Genomic DNA, 19,535 nt, shown 5'->3' on the forward strand with positions numbered 1-19,535 from the left:
CCTATTGTCATTATTTGGATTTTAGACTACATGGTAATAATTGGTCCCAGATGCAATGAAAATAATCAAGTCAAAATAGCACAATACTGAGAAAATTCTACAACATATTTAGGCCTACACGGTCAAATAAAAAGGTATTTATTGAGAGAGAGGGAAATAAAAAGCTTACATATTATTTATTGACCTTGTGATTCAAGCATGCGATTAATCATTGCCCAGTTCTAAAACAAAGTATAACTGTGGCCTGACTGCCCGCTCGGATGAGGACAGGTATAATGCAAATCACCTGCTGTTGTTGGGGGGCTTAACTCAACTTTACCCATCTGCTCCTCATGCACGTGCACCATGACGTGTGCACGTCACGTTCACATAAACCTGTTGATCTGAACTGCCAATCATCACATCTGTCACATTAAACAGATCTGCTGCACTGATTGTTAGGTCAGAAAGATGATCGTAAAAATGAATCAAGTAAAAAAGAACATCTCTAGCATATCCATGGCCATTTATTGCACCCAAATGTAGCACCAAACCCACATTTAGGCTACTACAGTGCTCTTATTGAGTCTATATAATAATATTTTAATTATTTATCAAAATCAAAATATACTTTTTCATTAGTGTTCATTATACTTTTTCATTAGTGTTCATTGGCTGGTTGTCATCCAGTGGAGTAATCCATGAGACAGACTAATCCACAGATAAAGTGATCATTCACCTCCTGTGTCTCAGGGAGAGCTAAGGCCCCAAATACTTTATTCACGTATGTGCCATAAAAGTATTATCATGTTCATTTATTTTGAAAAATGTTTAATGCAAACTTGTGCACATAAAACATATACAGTACAATGCATATACAGTGATATAAATGCTTAAAATGGCAAACTTTAGAATGTCAAAATATGTTAATCTTATTACTAAACCCTTTTAAAGTCTTTTGCACTTGCCCTGATCAACAAAAAAATAATACTGATGTTTTTTTTAAGATGGACTGTGTCTAAACATAAATAGTTTACTTTAGAAAGTCGAAAGGAGCTGTGCAAATCTAAGCTTAGCTGGGCTGTCCACTTGTATACTTTTAAGGATATTTCCTCCTATAATGAGAAAAGTAATTATGTCATAAATACTACAATGCTTACTCGTGAAGACAGTAAAAGCTTTCAATCTTGTAAATGTACCCTTGTTATGAGGGTGGAATGTTAGTAAATTGTCCCAAAAAGGTTCTATGATATGGTTATGGCAAATATGTATAATTATAAAATGTCAGGCATACTGTGGTGCAAGTAGCAGCTTTTCAAAGTCTCTTCTGTCACGCCACACACAAAATGCAATGGACCGGCACAATAAAAAAAACACATGTTAAACAGAAGTGTAAAAATGACTTATAAAATAACTACTGTACTGTTTATCAAATAGTCAAAATACAACAAAGCAATTCAAAGCTAAAAAGGAATGCTGTTTTGGAAAATTACCACTAGAGGTCAGCAAATACCCATGCTCAAATATCCAGATTTACACTTAATTATACCGTAGTTCGTCTGTGAAATTTGTCTAGAAAAACAAACAAAAACCATACAAATTCCACTGTTAGCATGACTCGATCACTGTTTTGTATCCTCATAGCAGCAGCAAACACTTCTCAAGGTACATTCTTTTATATTGGCCTCACAGTTTTCCTGTTTTGTGATCTAACACTGACTTCTATGTGCACAGTAGTCTCAAATGTCCAGATACTGTTACTGCATCTAGACTCCCACAACGTTGAGCCGTCTCGTGCAGTCACAAGAAGAACTCCCAAGCAGGATTTTGTGTCTGACATTCTTCACTCTCCTCAAGTCGCTCCTCAGTCGCTCCTCAGTCTCTGGGCAGGCACTCCTCCTCCGTGATGCCCTGGGCTTTGAGCTCCTCCAGCACGTTGTCCAAGTGGCCGGCGTCGGGGTAGCCGTGGCCGGTGAGATTGGAGCCAAATTCGGTCTTGTGGTGCACCTCGTTCCAGATGACCGTGTCGGACTCCCCTGTGGTGCTGGACGTCCCGACAGAGAAGATGAGGCGACGGTCCCATGCCACCAACAGCAACCTCAAAACCTGGCAACAGACAAATCCAAATTCAGATTCCTTAAGGCCTCAAGCACATATCCGACAATTGGATTCATTTTCAATCATAATGACCTTGCGTCCCTTCTCGCTGTCAGGGAGGTAGCAGTGTCTGGGAAAGCCACGTGCAGTGAAGGGTTTGCCTGGATTTGGGTGCTCGGGGCCCTGTGTTCAAGAAAATAAAGAAACTGGAGTTAATTCAACGGGCACACATTTCTGCCGTTAAATACTGTATAGTTACAAGCTGTCACCTGTATGCCCGGAGGAATGTTGTAAATGATCCGGATCGTTTTGCAGTCTGGGTGTCCTGGTAGCGAGTGAGGAATAACGTGGTACTCCATCTTGCCGGGGGGCTGGTTGCCTGTCTTCACGCCGTAGATGGTCTTGCAGGTGGGACACTGCAGGCTGCCATCTTTGTTCCCGTTATTGTACATGGCGACGAGGCACTGGAGGTGGTACTGGTGACCACACTGTGTCAGGCGGCCCACCGACTCGGCACGGGATATTCCCCCAACACCGGGACCTTTGTAGCCCGAGGGTCCGGACAGGGCCTCCATGCAGATAGTGCAGTCCTTGGGAGACAAGACTGCTTCAAATCTTTTCTATATAATCACCATCACTTTCTGTTAACTCCAATAACAACAGTAAACGGTGTCTCTACTGAATGCCCTCGCGCCTTCTTTACACTCATTATGAGGCAGGTTTATTTGGGAGCTGCCTCTAACACAGCAGTGTGCTGTGGACCAAAGCAGCGCAGGTTCACATGGGTTTACATGAAAACACTCATCTAAATATCAATAAACCTCTCCAGACTGCTGTGGTTTCCCCAACTGCACCCACTACATTGGATGTAATCCCGGCGTAACTGTTCAGTATCTAGCTTGAGAAAGACTACACTATGACAACAATCCAAAATTGACAGTTGATCACTCAAATTTCAAATATAAACATACTTCTTCAGGAGGATTGCGGACTTTCTGGAGATACCGCTTCACCACTTCCTCTGGTGTCTTTCCTAAAACAACAGAGATACACAAAATTATCATTTTTCATCAATGCCTCGAGCAGCATTTTCACAGATGCCCTCCCAGGATGACCCACCTTTGCGAGCCTGCTTCTTGGTGGTCTTGCGGCAGCAGTGGCCCAGGCCCGGCACTGGTTTGATGTCGCTCTTGCTGACGGGGGGAGGATGAAGTACCAGTTTAGGCGGCCGGGTCAGACAGACAGGAAGTCCAGCTGCACTCATTAGGATGCCTGTGATTCCTGTTTTCACCAGCAGAGGGTGTAAGTGAGAACATGTTTACAACTTTAAAGCTGTATTTACGCCTGTGTTTTCAGCTTCATGTCAGTTATGTTAAATTATTACAATGAACATTTGCCTTACCAGCCAAAGCGGGATGCACAGGGCTGGATCCATTGAGGTTCTTGACTGGAACTGTTGGTACTCTGGAAAATACAAAACAAGGTCTATAAATACACAAGGTGTGTGACATGTGACTGGGAAAGACTTAGCCCACATTGACAACCTAATGAGTCACCTGTAAACAAGCACAGCAGCAGGGAGTTCACCTTATGTTATTCACCTCTAAAGCACCAGATTATGATGTGTCATGAAACCAACTCATTAGCCTCTATATCAGACCTGGGCATTTGTGGCCCCAAGGGCCAGATGTGGCCCTCTTTCTTCTTTAATCTGCACCCCGCAACAATATCACCTATGTAATGTGTCTGTACTTGTGTCCTTAATAAAGGTTACATGAAATTACTTAAATAATAGATTCAACACCCTATACTTTACAGAGCATTTGTTACACCAATGATCCCTCTGCCACATGCCTGGATTCAAATATGACCCTCGGAGGGGAAATAATTGCCCACCCCTTCTCTATATGATGCCCCAATACTTAAATCAAATTGCAAACATTATCAAATGTAAACATATATTCAGGATAATTCTCTAACACTTATTTTTATGATAAAAAAAAAGAAAACTAGTGTAAGTATTGAATAACATAAATCACAATTCACTACCATTTTGTTTTATGTTGTGTTGATGTTCATGACTTTATAATAATAAGGAATAAACAACTGTATACTCGTGTTAACTTCTTTTCCCCAATCAAAACTAGTTTCCTAATTTACCCTATAGTGAAAATAGTCATTGACAATGTTATTTCAGACAAAATTTTGATCTTAATATACTTCCAATTCAATGATCTACAGCATTAAACATCACAACATTGTGTATTATTGAGTACTTACGGTCTGCCTGTCTTAATCACAGTCATTGTTCCCACTTTATAAGATCCCAAAATAAAAGGTAAATATTCTATAATCCCAGAAGTAGTGGCTTCTGTCTGTGGCACTTTGTCTGCATCAGTCTGTGCTACGTCCACGTCACCCTCCCTTTTATAGGCTTAATCCACCTGTTTCCATCTGTTGACCAAATAGAGTTGGAGGCCAGGGATTACCTGTGAGGTGCAACGTCACAAATCTGAGCTACCATACGGCTGACAGACAGGTGCACGTCTCCCTACATGATGGACTATGCAGTATGTATGTCAGTATATTGTAATTACCGTCAGAGTGGGACCTCCCCTCCATGAATATCTGTATTATAGGAGGCAATACAGCTGGAGAGTCTATTGCTATAGATATAGAACATTGCAGTTATTTTCCCAAAAGTACTTTTATTGAAATTTAAATATGTTCTTACATTTTTGTCTAATCATTTATTATGCAGTTTTCTGCTTGTGTATTGAAGCTAGTCACATCATGAGTCCTAATGGTCATGTTAGCTAATAGCTATAATGTTGATATAGATTTTCTGCCTTTTGAGGTGTCACGATCACTTGATACATTTGAAAATATTTAATTTGGGGCACGTTTGCCACCATGACTGAGCTGACAATGTGTTAATGTTTTAATATGTGTGAGTGTGTGTTACACACACACAATTGTGTGTAAGATAAAGATTTGTTGTGCTATTTATGGCTTGTCTGGTTGTCCACTGCTTTAGTTAATATTGGGCCTGATCAGTAATTTGGCTGTGAAATGATGGCTGAGGATTGGATAGGAAAAGAAGTGGAGAATAGAGTGCCAGCGAGTCACGTTACAGGTTTCCCTGATCCTGACTAATCTAACAGCATTAGTGTGGCCCCATTTGGAGACAGGGGACGGAAAGGCTATGTCAACATATGTCAACTAAAAGCTGACATCTCAATATAACTAGATTTACATTAATAATAAAGACCATTGAAAAGTGTCAATGGTATTTAGATGTTGCCTTTTCACAATGATGAAATAAAATCAAAGCTCCTGTAAAAGTAGTACCAGCAGGTGCTTGGACCAATGGCGACTTTCGTCACAACTTTAATCTTCAAGACTTCACTCAGAAGCCATCTGCTGCCTTTCACTGCTTGTAAACCAAACACCATTTGGTAAAAAACTTTTTTCAAAACTTTTTAAATAAAAAAAAAATCTGCAAAACTTTGCAAGAGGTTTCCCCAAATTGCATCAGCATTGCCATGTGGTGTCAGTTATGACTACTACAACATAACTTTTGTGGCAACAACAGCAACATAATGACAGGGCGACTTTGCAGAAAGTGCTTTGGCATTTGTGCATGAGGAAGTAGAGAGATGACAAGATCAGTGAAGGAGGAGATTCTACAGCAGGTGCTACCATCTGGATATCTGTTAGCGGTGTTACGTGAATAGGCAAAAAACACAAATATTATGGCATAATTATCATTTAGTTTTGAACATCGGAGTTAAGACAGATCAATAATCATCATGTCATTTTGATCAGAGTTATGTTCATTATTGTTACCGTACATGCTGTTAATTTTTAGTGCTCCTAAACCCCTTTTCCACAAAGGTGCTGGTTCAGGGCTTTGGGCCGTTTCCCACCAAATAAGGGCTTGTGTCTACTGCCATAGCAACGCACTATTTACTAGCTAACAGTAGCATTTGTTTCGTTTATTTTCTAAAGCGCTCACTATCATTTGTAACTTTTATGTTTAATACTCCATAGGAACCGGTTCTCATTTCTTGCCAAGCTCTTTCAGGAGCCAGCATTTTTTCAGTGGAAAACGGCAGAGTCGGTTCTGAAACGGGCACCAGTCTGGAACCGGCAATAGCCCCAGCTTGGAGGAAAAGGGGTAAAGGTGACTGAATTAGCTTAGTACTCACCCAGAGGCAATAAGGGCACGGGACTGGGCCATGGCAATCCTCTGCAGTGCCGGTCGGCTAAGTCCAGCAAGACTGGAGCGAGGAGGAAGAGGGGCAGCACAAGCAGGTGTCCCAGACAAAGACACAGGTCCCAGGACCCGGGCGGAGGGTGAGGGCGCGCAAGTGGCGGACACAGTCGAGATGAGAGTTGGACCAGAAGAGGAGGATGGTGCGGGACAAGACACTGAGAGCACTGAGGAGATGGAGGGGTGAGTGGGGTTTGGGGCAGTGGATGAAGAGGTGAGGGAGGAGGGTGGAGGGACTGGAGGGGGCAGTGAGGGTGGAGGGGGTCGACTGGAGGAAATGGACAGAGCTGCAGTCGCTGAACCAAGGAGAGACAGAGAGTGGCCATAACCTCCTCCAAAACCATAACTGCTGCCTACACCACTGGCACCCACAAAACTCGGACCACCCATACCCCCCACACTGTAGCCCCCCATGGCTCCCACCACAGAAGTCCTGTGTGAGGGCAGTGTCCGCTGCAGTGTCAGAGGCCGAGGGAGTGTTAGGGAGTACGACCCTCCAGGAACAGAGTAACTGTGAACTTTGGGACTGATGGCAGGGAGAGGCAGCTTTGTCTGTGGTGGTCTTCTTCCCAGAGTCTGTACAGAGGACATAGTGGAGAAAGAAGACAAAGCCCCTGGCTTTACACCCAGCACCATCATACACTGCTGGCAGGCACAAGGCTGTCCCAAAGAGGTGATGGCTGAGGCAGGGAGTGCCCCACTGGGGTAAGCGCTGCCATTTCCACTGCTGTTCATCCTCATCCCCATACCGGACACATCTACACCCAGCAGACCCCCAGGACCTGACATGGATGTGGGTCCCCAGGCCTGGTGCGATTTTGGCAGTGGTCCAGACACCATGGGGTAGGCCAAATCTGAGCGCCGCTGGATACGCCGGCAGCGTTGCGTTTGCCCATTGATTTGGGTCATATTTTCAAAGTCAATGAGGTAGGAAAATCCTAGTGGAGCCAGGTCCAGCCAGGGCTGCTGCCGGTCCCGAGCAGCCTGGATGGCAATGCCCACCTCAGTGTCGAACGCAGTCCAACTCCCGGCGTCGTTTTCCCACTCCCACAGCCAGCTCTGCCCTGGGGCAGAGGTGGGGTCGTAGAGATTGCGTCGTACCGGCCGGAGGGTACCTGACCAAAAAATATACTGCGTGTTTAGTCATTATATTGTGATTAGTATTAACAAAAACAATTTGCCCAATATTTCTACTGTTGTTTTATTTGTTATATTTAAATAAATTAAATTCAAAATTCAACATGTCTTGCCTGCTAAGAGTTTGGGCAAACAGGTTGCCGTTGGTAACAGCAGAGGGTGATCTGAATTCTGATTGGCTAGCACTCAACAGGCTCAACACTGGTGCCATTTGCTTTCCCAGACCACTCCATGAATGTCGAAAAAAGTTCATTGGCCACCCACTTGGAAAATAAATATTCTAATGACAGTGAAATATCACAAATTTACTTTAAATTCTGGAAAATTTGAAAGGTAAAATGTAAAGGTAACTAAATGTAAATGTAACTGAATGTTTTTTTTAATAACGCAAGACGCAAACTGTTTGTGCGTTCGTTGTCAGTTCAAATAAAAAGGACATTCTTGAGGTAATAATTTATAGGCCAATACAAATGGTACTAATCCAATGGTTAGTTTCACATGATCACGATCCTCACTGTTACCTTTTCATCAGATCCTCAACTGAGCCTTCTATGGGACAATACCGACCATTGCAATGTCTTTGGGAGGTCTGAGCGCCCCTTATTCTTATGTAGGCCAACAAAGATTTTAGTCAATATGTGTGCAATATAGTGTGCAATATGCATCTATGCTGCTTCTCTGACCCACAGAATGCCAGAGCACAAGTGATAGTAGAAAGCTGCATCATATATAGTACATATATAGGGGTTTCTGTCGTTTCAGATTAAACATAATATTTGCTGTACATCCTGTTGCAGCAGTATTCACCCATAACAACATAAATAGAGCCACTGTCACAGGCTGCACTCAGAACATAATCGGAGATATAATAGTTTAAATGATTTTTTAAGCAAAAAGCGCAATAATGTTGATTCCACTCGGCTGGTATGAGGACTATTAGTCATTACTGTGAGGACCCTACATCAAATGTCAGGCTACACTTGAATACAATATAGCAAGCATCATAACATGAAGCTAAGCAGGCCTCCACAGGGCCTTGTTGTCTCCTCTCACCTGTGTCTTGTCGGAACTGGTGCATGGACTGCAGGTCGATGATGTAGGGTGAGAGGCGAGAGTCCACCTGTCCGAGGACCACACTAACACAGCGCGGGTCGCTCCGGATCACCGCCTCGATGTGGTGACAGACCGCGGGGCTGTAGGGCCGCCAGCGTCCGTGCTCGTTTAGCCATTCCCATACCACTACAGCGGGCGCTAGTAACATCCTACTCCTGCAAGAGTGAAACGGTAGGAAAACTGAAAACGCTAAAAGTAGGTATGCTCTTTAAACAATCCCCCTCCGTCACGTCCGTGCATCCATTCACACCGTGATGCTGCATCTATCTTGGGCTCTTTGCAGCTCCAAAGTGTCCACTATTTGCACAGACAAATGCATCAATGCATGCAAACCTTACCTTCCATCTTTAGCTAGGTAGTTTGTTGGATAGGCTGCTATCAGAGCGTGTCTTTGAGCAGACAGAGGATCCTGCGCCTTCCACAGAGCCGAACAGCCTCCTGGATGCTGGTAGCATATCTTCGACTCCCTATGCAGATGAGTGACGTCTACTGAAACCATTTTTCCCGACTATCAAGTTGGATTGAGATTAAGCAGTCATTTGAGAATAATGTAATTCTGGGAGTTTGGTGGGTATAGGGATTTAGGCTAAGTTTAAAACAAATGTAGCCTATAATTCAGCTATATAAAATGCGTTAAACCAGTAATCAAGGCTTGACTATATTTAAGTCAGTCACTGTTGACATTAACAGGGAAAATTTGAAAACAACGTCGTAACTAACTCAGAGTCTGTCCAGTTTTACTGAGTAGCGGGTGAAAAAACAGTGGAGATGCCGGGGATTGAACCCGGGGCCTCATACATGCGAAGCATGCGCTCTACCACTGAGCTACATCCCCGTAGAAGCTTCAATGGAGCAACAGTTCTTTAACAACAGTGCTTTAACAACAGTGTTTTTCTCCAGGACGATATTCAGTCTATCAGATACACGGAAATATAATAATATCCATTGTCGTGGGAGCGTCTGTCGGTGGAAGGACGGCAGAAAACATATTCTTCTAAAAGAAAACTTTTTAAATTTCTGTTTAATTGATTGTATTTACTTTATTTATTTACTATTTCTATTTATCTATTCATGTCCTAGTATTACTATTTCTACATTTTTTTTTGGCTATTTCAGGGTTTTCAGAGCTTCTACTCAAAATATTTCGTATTTGTTATTTTAATCCTTTTAAGTGTTTCCTCTGTGTAGCCTACTGTACCCGGAGCGGTAGACAACTGTGGCTGCTGGGGCCAGGCTCTTGGGCCCCAGGTGGAACTTTGAGGCACGTTTCGATTGGTTCACTTTGGAGCAGATTGAGGGGTCCAAAGAGGGCCGTGAGAGGTACCAGCTTCCAGTGGGTGCTGGCTCACATTATGGCCTCCCAGATTGCTTCATTGGTACACAACACTGTGATTTTAGAGTGCATATGTGCCTGAGTGCATGTACATGGGTAAATGTGTGCATCTGTGCATGTATGCGTATGTGCATGGGGGTGCATGTGTGCCTGATTGCATGTGTGCGTATGTGCATGGGGATGCATGTGTGCCTGATGGCATGTGTGCGTATGTGTGCCTGAGTGCATGGGTGCGTTTGTGCATGAGTGCATGGGTGCATGTGTGCCTGAGTGCATGGGTGCATGGGTGCATGTGTGCCTGAGTGGATGGGTGCATGTGTGCATGTGTGCCTGAGTGCCTGAGTGCATGTGTGCCTGAGTGCATGGGTGCATGTGTGCCTGAGTGCCTGAGTGCATGGGTGCATGTGTGCCTGAGTGCATGGGTGCATGTGTGCCTGAGTGCGTATGTGCATGTGTGCCTGAGTGGATGGGTGCATGTGTGCATGTGTGCCTGAGTGCCTGAGTGCCTGAGTGCCTGAGTGCATGGGTGCATGTGTGCCTGAGTGCGTATGTGCATGTGTGCCTGAGTGCCTGAGTGCATGGGTGCATGTGTGCCTGAGTGCATGGGTGCATGTGTGCCTGAGTGCGTATGTGCATGTGTGCCTGAGTGGATGGGTGCATGTGTGCATGTGTGCCTGAGTGCCTGAGTGCCTGAGTGCCTGAGTGCATGGGTGCATGTGTGCCTGAGTGCGTATGTGCATGTGTGCCTGAGTGCCTGAGTGCATGGGTGCATGTGTGCCTGAGTGCCTGAGCGCCTGAGTACCTGAGTGCATGGGTGCATGTGTGCCTGAGTGCATGAGTGCATGGGTGCATGTGTGCCTGAGTGCGTATGTGCATGTGTGCCTGAGTGCATGGGTGCATGTGTGCCTAAGTGCCTGAGTGCATGGGTGCATGTGTGCCTGAGTGCGTATGTGCATGTGTGCCTGAGTGGATGGGTGCATGTGTGCATGTGTGCCTGAGTGCCTGAGTGCATGGGTGCATGTGTGCCTGAGTGCATGGGTGCATGGGTGCATGTGTGCCTGAGTGCATGGGTGCATGGGTGCCTGAGTGCATGAGTGCATGGGTGCATGTGTGCCTGAGTGCATGAGTGCATGTGTACATACATGCATATGTACATATTATATTTCCAGTGCATTATGGAATCCAAACCTAATACATTTCATAGCTAGATGTGACGCAAGAATACACAACAAACCTTTTTATAATCTTTTTCATCTTTCTTTAGCATATCACATTTAGAAACAAAATTTAACATAGACAGTTGTTGTTTTTGTAGTTTGTCAGACATAGGGTAATAGCAAGCCTACTTTAAACGAACAAGTAAAACGTTTGGCAGTAAAACCATTTTTTCTGAAAGTAAAGAAGAAACAAGTGAGCCTCGTGCTCTAAACATAGAGCTGCATGCTAATAGGCCTAAAGCCTGTTGTCTTCTTTCTGGAAAAACAAAATGCAGGTTTATGCCTCTGGTTTGGTCCAGTCTGCTTTTCTCTTACAGTTCTGTTACATCATCAGAATCTTTATCTCCAGCTTCTTCGGACCAGTGGACACTCCCTGCAAACGGGTTGAGGTTGATGACCATTGGTCCACTTGTCTCCCTGTTGTCTTCCTGTGCTTCATCTGCAGCTGGCTCCTCTGCCTTCCCTGCCTCTTCCTTTGGCTCTGCTTCATGTTTGACCAGAGGTTGTTCCTCCTCATCTGAGCTGTCCACTGAATTGGGCTCAGAACTCCTCTTTGCGTTGTGAAGTCCAGCTGAACTATCACTTTCCTGCATGTTAACCTTCACGGAGTCATCTTCATCGCTGCAATCATCTCCATTTGAACTCTCCTGTCTCTCTTCCTCACCCTCTTCATTCGCTTCATCCGGATCTGTTTCACTTTGCGGCCACAGCTGGATTCCCAGGCGGTTTCCCAGGGCAACTGTTGCCTCTCTGGCCCTATCCCTCAACCCCCCTTCTCTATAGACAATGCGCTGTACAGTATATTTTCCATTGGCCTCTTTGTTTAAGTACTTGTACAGGAAAAACAGCAGGATGATAAGTGCAGCCAGGAAGAAACTTAGAGCCACAAAAGTTGGGTGAGATTGTGTGGCATCTTCGAATGTCCCTTTTTCAGTCATTTTTGGTTCTGAAATTGAATAAAGAAAAAAAACATCTGAATAGTCTGAATAGTCAATAGCCTAATGAATGCAATGTCCAAATACGGAAACAATTTGTACATTTTACACCACCAAAGCTCATATGAAATGGAAATCTACATATTAAATAAATTAAACTAGGTGCATAAATAAAGATTTGTTAAGGATACCATATATCATCATGTTATATTTTGATTCTTCTCTTTCACACAAGCTTTTTGAACTAACAACTTTCATCCATTGATATCACTTGGTCAGGAACTAAAAATGCTTAAGTAGCCTATAAAACGATAGAACAAAAATATTAACAATTAAGAATTGACAGGAATATGCAATGCAATGAAAATGTATGTTAAAAATGTGTTACTTACATTAACCTAGAAGCAACCTGTTACAGGAAAAACTTAAACCTTGCTTGCACGAGATACAGGCAGCGGCAGGAAGCTTGTAGGCAGCTATGGTTTCCTGTCAGAGTTATTCAGCATCAGTTTGACATGCTAATTACAATGTTTCAGAAGGCTTTTTAGACAATTATCTTGATGATAAAGTTTACAAAGTCTACAGTTTTCACACATATTTGTCATTTATTTACATCATCATCATTAAGACACATTAATAAAAATGTAGGCTTTACAATTAAATATACAAAAACATTAAAATAATATAAATAAGAAATAAAACTTACCCAAGTGAGATTTCACGCCGCAATGAACTGTATGTTTTACAGCAGTTGCCTCGGCAGCCGTTTTAACTGTACTGTTGTAAAGTGAGAGATGGTGTGATTGTGTGAGCTGTCGGTACAGAAGTGAGAAAGCACAAAATGATCAAAGGGGACTGGGTGGGCCGTGAAAATGAGGAAGTAGAATTGGCTTCAGTCGTTTTCTGCCTTTGCACGTTTTATTAAATCTGTAAGTGTTAAAATATATATAACAAATAACCAAGTTGTGGATATTGATGAAATAAGTCAAAATACAACACAAAGCACTGCTTCCTTGAATGTACAACACATGTCTTACTTAAATGTTGCTTAAACAAAATATGATTTTTTATAAAGTGACCTCAGTCCAACCTGCTTCCTGTTTTAGGTTTAGTAGAGAGAAACGAGACATGTCATGCATCAAGTATTTGCACCTAAACTGTAGCAACTTTCTAGTTTATGATTCAATGAATACAAGCTATATATATATATATATATATATATGTATGTATATATATATATTTCTCTAAATTTGTATCAGCTTTTAATTTAAGATAAACAATTTCACACTGCTCTTCCGATGGTTTTATTGAAATACACAACTTTTTTGGTCTCTTAAGAAGTTCATATATAGAAATCAAGCCAAACTACAAAGAGATAATTATGGTTTATTGGGTTCACACAGTGTGGTCCTACTGATGTGCTACTGGCTTCAACCAAATTTAGTGTACAGTATGATTACAAGAAAGAGGTAAGTTAATAAGGAATGTACCATAATGGCCTGCTATAGTTTGTAACCTCCCCATCTTCAAAACGCAATCACAACAGCTTAAAATCCTCTCGTTTTACACAATTTGCAATGATGAATAGTTGCATTAGGATATAGTGTAAAAGAACAGACTGTCATTTCAAACGAGTTATTGCATCGTTTAGCATAAAGTACAGAATGGTCCTTGGAGAAAAAATGAAAAAAAAAATGAGACAGGAATGACAAATACCAGCTAAAGCTAATATACTTAAAAAATGTCCCAGAGAAGAGCATCTCTAAAACATGAGGTATTGAAACACAAGTGCTACCTTTTTCCATTACTTTAAGACTACACTCAAATACAACACACACATTTCACTTCGACATTTTCAACTTCCATTACACAGACCCGACTGTCATGATGCATGAACAGAAGATAGCCTACATTTGACCTCTTACATGGCATTGTAGTAAAAAAAAAAAAGGTATACAATGAACATCACAGCAGCTTTACTACCTGATTAGTTAGCCCTAATTGTTAATTAAATACTCACTTTTATTCTCATTTTGTTTTAGATCAATGTTTTAGTGCATTAGTGTGGCAACAGTGCCTTGAAACGTCCTTCAAAAGCCCTTCAAAAATTAATTAATGGATTTAGCGTTAAGCTACACTACACCATATTTGCTGCTACAATATTCCTAAACTGTTACAATAAGATATTGAGGCTTTATTTTCTTCATATTAACCTTTGCCAGGAGCCTACGCTACTATTTCACTTGCGCAGTTGGAAGGACACAAGTAAGGCCATGGTCTTTTTTGGAGGAGTTTTCATACATCTCCATCTTCGATCCGGGCGAGCTGCCTTTCAAGCAACTCAATTCTCTGGTTTTGTGCCAGAACAACTGCACGCAGCGCCTTCATTTCAGCTAGTAACTCGTTCAAGAGGTCCTCCTACGATGAAAGATAAAGAATTATAAATAACAGGCAAACATGAAAGGACGATGCATGGAAATGTTTTTAGTCAAGTAAATGTTGTAATTTCAAGGGTAAATACACACATTTATCAAGCTACATATCAGGACCACCAGTCCATGTGCTAAAACTATGATGCATTGTGTATTTTCATTAACCACTAACCAGAAGGCCCCATGGTCCCTTTGTGTTGGGTCACATATTCTATTCATTAACAGGTCCCTATGTAATTCACCTGTAGGGGTCATAATGTTCGGCCTGACTAGTTTCACTTCAATTGAATTAGTGAATGTAAATTCTACCATGGATGTGTTTGTATGTCCTCATCACCTCTTTCTTGGGTCGTTCGCCGTTTCCGTCCGTTTCTCTTGCTGCCCTGGAGTGGTGCGTCTCTTCAGTTTTGTGTTCCTTGGCAGCAGTAGTAGAAATGGTGCTGCTGGGTGTCGAGGGTGTGGTCGTCCCAGTCCCAGAGTCTTGTGAGACCAGTTTGGGCTTTACTCTCAAGGTGTCCCGGCCATGTTTTGATGAAGGGGTGCTGTACCCTCCACTCAGCGAGACGAGGAGTGGAGGAGCATCCTGCCCGGCGATCCATTCCTCTGCTAAAAGGGCCGGCTCCAGACTGGCAGTGTCCGGGTACAGGTCGCTCTGGAACAGGTCGGACTAATGGGACAAAAAAACTCATGTAAATGGGAAACCCCTGTGTCAATTTGTGTGATGAATGTTCTAATAATGCTTACCTTTCGTGGCACAGTCATGGAGATGGGTTCCACCTTTCTTTCATGCAATTTGTAAAACCTAACAATTCAGAGTTTGAGTTTATTATGTTTGTATTGACAACATATAAAATACATTTGTACCGGTATTTACCTGGCAATTTCGCACTTGTTGACATCTACACCTCTTTTACAAAGAAAACCTGCTCCTTTCTGAGGCTCTTTGCTGCTGTACAAGCTCAGAAAGTGAACATATGGAGATTCATCTGTTATCTCAAAATATCGGATGGTGCTGTCCCCCTATAAGTAAAACAAATACATACATAGATTAGGGTCTATGTCATACATACATTTGCATGTATTGCATTGTAAAGAGGCTATACCTTTCCACAGAGGTAGACCATGTTTGTGTCTGGGTCATAAAAAGGTAATAGTACTCCATTACTGGAGTCCATCTCCTGCACGGCCATCGGCTCAGAGAGGTCTTTCTGTGTATAAATAACAACTGTATTTGTAGACAGTGGAACTGAAGAAAAGCTGTCGCTATACAATTAGCATAATAGTCAAAAATAAAACAATTATAAACATTTACAGTATATGGGACGTACCGTATCCCACAATGCCACCTGTCTCTCACTCATTCGGCTAAAGCCAGTGGTCAGGATCTTCCCATTGGCAAGAAACACGGCTCTCATGGGCCTGGTGCCCTCGTGCACCTTCTCCTTCACCTTGTGGGAATAAAGATTGATTTTAGATGACTGGATACCCACATTAGAATTACAAAACTAGGCATCAAATTGAAATAACCTTAAGCACAGTGCCCCTCCGTGGGTCGATGATGCGCAATGCCTTGTCCTTGCAGACGCTACAGACTGCACTTCCGTCCTTGTTCCAGCAGACACTGTAGATGAGGTCTGGGTGCGCGTCATTCAGCTGGTAAACAAGCTCGCCCGTGCCCACGTTCCAAACACAAACCACATTATCACAGCCTACAATGAGGAAAAGGGAAAAATATATTAGGTACATTAGTGCAATAGTGGGTTTTGATGATAATTTTAACAAATAAATGCTGCTAATGTGTATGTTATTGTAAAAATTATTGCTACTGTCTAAGGCTCAACTAGATTTTGAATGTAATGAATAGGTAATGCGTCTAAAGAACAGAAATATAATACATCAAAACCATCAATAGGCAATTCCAAATCACACTTTAAATTTCAAATAAACCGCTAGAGGCAAAGTGTAATTATTTTTCAGGATAATCTGATCCTCGTTTAAACTTACATTACATGACATAAACTGCTGGGAAGGTGATACATGCCGTACGTGTATAATGCAGTAGTATCTGTAGTGTCTGTCATTGAACACCATCACAGTAAGAAAAGACCTCTTCATCAACTCTCCCTCAAAATACATCTCTATGTCTTTATTCAACAAGTGCATGTGCTTCATGAGCATGACATGACATGAAAAAAATAACATTAAAAAACAGGATTTATATTGATCAGTAACTTGCATAATTATTTCTGCAAATACATGTAAACAGTGTTTGTAAGTGTTCATTTTCCATTGTTCCCCCCCCCCACGAGGAAGTTATATTGTATTGAATATTACCTGCAGAAAGGAGGATGTTCAAGGCAGCGGGGTGCCATGCTATGATCCCTACTCTTTTACTGTGTCCTTCTAGAGTCACTATGGCCTCGGTCATGGGCTTGGTTAGTCCACCATCTGGGATCTGCCACACCTAGAACACAGCAGGGCACATATTTGTTTATGCTCAATAGTCAAATACGTCAAGCAATATGTTAATTCACTGTAGTCAGGCTGAGTATCACCCTCTACTGCAATAGTGACAGCAGTAGTCATAGAAAATCCGCTAATTGTGTCACATAAAGTAGATAGAGGCTATAATGGCAGGAAAAGGAAACCACAGGACAACCAACCTTCACCGTGTTATCCTCGGAGGCACTTGCAATGATATTGTCATCATGAGGCGACCACTGAATGTCCAGCACAGGAGCATGATGGCCACATACAGTTGGCCAAGACTGATCGATTCTGCCACTCTGTGAAAACAACAAACGTCATTCTGCAGTCTGATAACATACGTATAGAATAATATGTAATATAAGAGTACAATACCTTGCTAAGCGGGACAACAAGAAAGGTGCCCCCTCCTCCTGCCTCTATGATAACAGCAATGAATTTGGGGTTAACTGCACAAAGAGGACTGTCCCATGTAACGCGGGACACTCGCACGTCATCGAGGCAGTGCTCCGTTTTCCACGCTTGGGCAAAGACATGTCGGAATTTGCTCTGTCTGACAACTCTCCGAAAGGACATGGCTGAAAAGCAAATCAGTGAATGATTATTTAAAATGCAACTGCAAGAAGACTCAGCAGAAAATTGCGACTCATGATACAAAAAATATATATATATATATATATCTATATCATGGTACAATAAATGCAATGATTATCTGACAATGTTGCAAAGGGTAGTAATAATAATAATGTAGATAGAAGTACAAAATCATAAGATTAACAGAATCTGAGCGCCATGAGACATTTTGTATGGACATCTTTCAAACTTTCTATGCTGAAAAAACACTAACTTAACTAAAAGTGAGTCGCTGCCGTGTCAAACCACTGAATCCAGACAGATCCTGCTTTCCCACACTACATCGAGCGGGCCTCCTCCAGCATCCTTAAATTGCCAGATCAAAACAGGGGAGCTTTCAAGTTACTTCTGCGTGAGAGCCGGTATAGAGGAGTAAAGCAGGGCTCAAGTGGACAAAAGGGCATGATCTGCTGGAGTCCAAAACATTCTGCAGCAGTCATGTGGAAGGGGGGCTGGGCACAAAGCTGGAGCAGAGAGCCGAGAAACTATGTGGAAATCACCTATGTTGCACTTGTCAAAGCACAACACAGCCACGAATTTGATCTGCAGTTCACTATAATTGAAAGGTGTAGTGCATTCTCACCTTTACTTATTTGCAATGAGGTTTCAAGAACCACACCAAATAAAATAATATGTAAATGCTTTGACAGATCCACATTCCCATAGGCCTACAGTAGTGTACAAGAAGAACAGCCTATGACCTAACAAAGAGATGGGCTCACGGTGCGTAAAAGCAGTGTAACAAAGGGGGAACGACTTGGTAATAAACTGTCTATTAGCAGCACGGGCTAAATTACCTTGACTGTTTTTTGAGCGCAGACCTTCTTAATTGGAAAATGGATCACCAAAGGCTCGCGACAGGAGAAGGCCAATCAAATAATCCACCGCCAGCAACAGAAACTTAATCCTCTGTGTCCAAGCACGCGTTCATGGCGAAAACACAGACCTGCGGCAAAAGACAATGATGATAAAAAAAAAACGTGTGCGATTGTAAAATTACAGCCTATTCCTGGTCCCGTTGTTCGGCGCTAGATGGTAAAATGCCCAGTGTGGCGGAAGACTGACCTGATAACGCATGCACTGTCCATGGCGCTTTATCCAAGGCGATGGGCGGAGGAAAAGAATAGTCAAGCTGCCGATGGTGGCGGGGGAGATGCCGACGATAGTTTCGGATGGAGTAGATGGATGTAACGGGAGTCCCAGACACTTCCGCCCGGAGCGAGATGGATGCGTCAAAGACTAGGAGGGGACAAGAGAGTACAGCGCTTTCATTTATTCGCGAACCGGAAATCAGGGCACCTATGAAAACAGTCCGAAACATAAGCGTCGCGAGCTTTACAAAAAAACGTCAGACTCAGCGCGAGCCTCCTTTATGCATACAGAATAGATTGTGTGGTTTCAGCCAACTGCGTTTCAAATACGTCCGCTGTTATCTCAAAAAGATATGTGCACACGTTGTCTACCATAATGATGTTGTAAGAGTGTTACTGGCATGGATCTATGGTTACTGGTCATTTTAGTGGCAACAGTAAAGGGCGATGCGTACTGTTTTATTGAAAAAGAACATGCTTTTATTTTTTCATTTGAGCGGAACCGGTGTTAGATAAGTGGGGTACCGGCGCCATCTTGTGGTACTTTTGTTGACTTACACGATAGGCATCAAAAACTTCAAATATACATGTAAGGTTTTTCTTGATATTTTTTGAGTAAATTAAAAACAAAAAACAAAACATTATTACATTATTAGCTGCGAATGTTATTTAAACATTAAATTCTGTCACAACAACAGCTGGCTCCGTGGCGCAATGGATAGCGCATTGGACTTCTAGGTATGAACTGAGTCATTCAAAGGTTGTGGGTTCGAGTCCCACCGGAGTCGCATTTTCGAAGTTATCG

General features: G+C 42.5%; 3 protein-coding genes and 2 non-coding genes across 5 annotated transcripts; 1 reads left to right on the plus strand and 4 right to left on the minus strand.

Annotated features, from left to right (window-relative positions):
- Positions 1-793: 793 nt before the first annotated feature.
- On the minus strand, positions 794-9,094 carry dtx4a (deltex 4, E3 ubiquitin ligase a). The gene is made up of 9 exons (XM_072458650.1): positions 8,941-9,094; positions 8,543-8,757; positions 6,288-7,467; positions 3,479-3,540; positions 3,196-3,357; positions 3,048-3,109; positions 2,346-2,666; positions 2,170-2,259; positions 794-2,085 (listed from the first exon to the last, which is right to left on the minus strand). The coding sequence occupies exons 2-9, from the start codon at positions 8,748-8,750 to the stop codon at positions 1,855-1,857; spliced, it is 2,316 nt and encodes a 771-aa protein (XP_072314751.1). The 5' UTR covers positions 8,751-8,757; positions 8,941-9,094; the 3' UTR covers positions 794-1,854.
- A 271-nt stretch (positions 9,095-9,365) lies between these two features.
- Positions 9,366-9,437, minus strand: trnaa-cgc (transfer RNA alanine (anticodon CGC)). The gene has a single exon. It is a non-coding gene; the product is annotated as a tRNA-Ala (tRNA).
- Positions 9,438-11,327: 1,890 nt separating this feature from the next.
- On the minus strand, positions 11,328-12,093 carry LOC140371402 (uncharacterized). Its single transcript, XM_072458514.1, has one exon. It carries the CDS (start codon positions 12,088-12,090, stop codon positions 11,464-11,466), a length of 627 nt encoding a protein of 208 aa, XP_072314615.1. The 5' UTR covers positions 12,091-12,093; the 3' UTR covers positions 11,328-11,463.
- Positions 12,094-13,453: 1,360 nt separating this feature from the next.
- Positions 13,454-17,610, minus strand: coro1b (coronin, actin binding protein, 1B). Its single transcript, XM_072458513.1, has 10 exons — positions 17,382-17,610; positions 17,183-17,305; positions 16,854-16,983; positions 16,047-16,228; positions 15,848-15,967; positions 15,623-15,727; positions 15,394-15,539; positions 15,264-15,321; positions 14,857-15,186; positions 13,454-14,505 (listed from the first exon to the last, which is right to left on the minus strand). The coding sequence occupies exons 1-10, from the start codon at positions 17,580-17,582 to the stop codon at positions 14,383-14,385; spliced, it is 1,518 nt and encodes a 505-aa protein (XP_072314614.1). The 5' UTR covers positions 17,583-17,610; the 3' UTR covers positions 13,454-14,382.
- A 1,820-nt stretch (positions 17,611-19,430) lies between these two features.
- trnar-ucu (transfer RNA arginine (anticodon UCU)) lies at positions 19,431-19,518 on the plus strand. Its single transcript is given in 2 exon segments — positions 19,431-19,467; positions 19,483-19,518. It is a non-coding gene; the product is annotated as a tRNA-Arg (tRNA).
- The last annotated feature ends 17 nt before the right edge of the window (positions 19,519-19,535 follow it).

This window comes from Eucyclogobius newberryi, unplaced genomic scaffold (assembly GCF_026437365.1).
Source record: "Eucyclogobius newberryi isolate DKJ021-1_F unplaced genomic scaffold, fEucNew1.0.hap1 SCAF_22, whole genome shotgun sequence".
In the NCBI taxonomy this organism is placed as follows: Eukaryota; Metazoa; Chordata; class Actinopteri; order Gobiiformes; family Gobiidae; genus Eucyclogobius; species Eucyclogobius newberryi.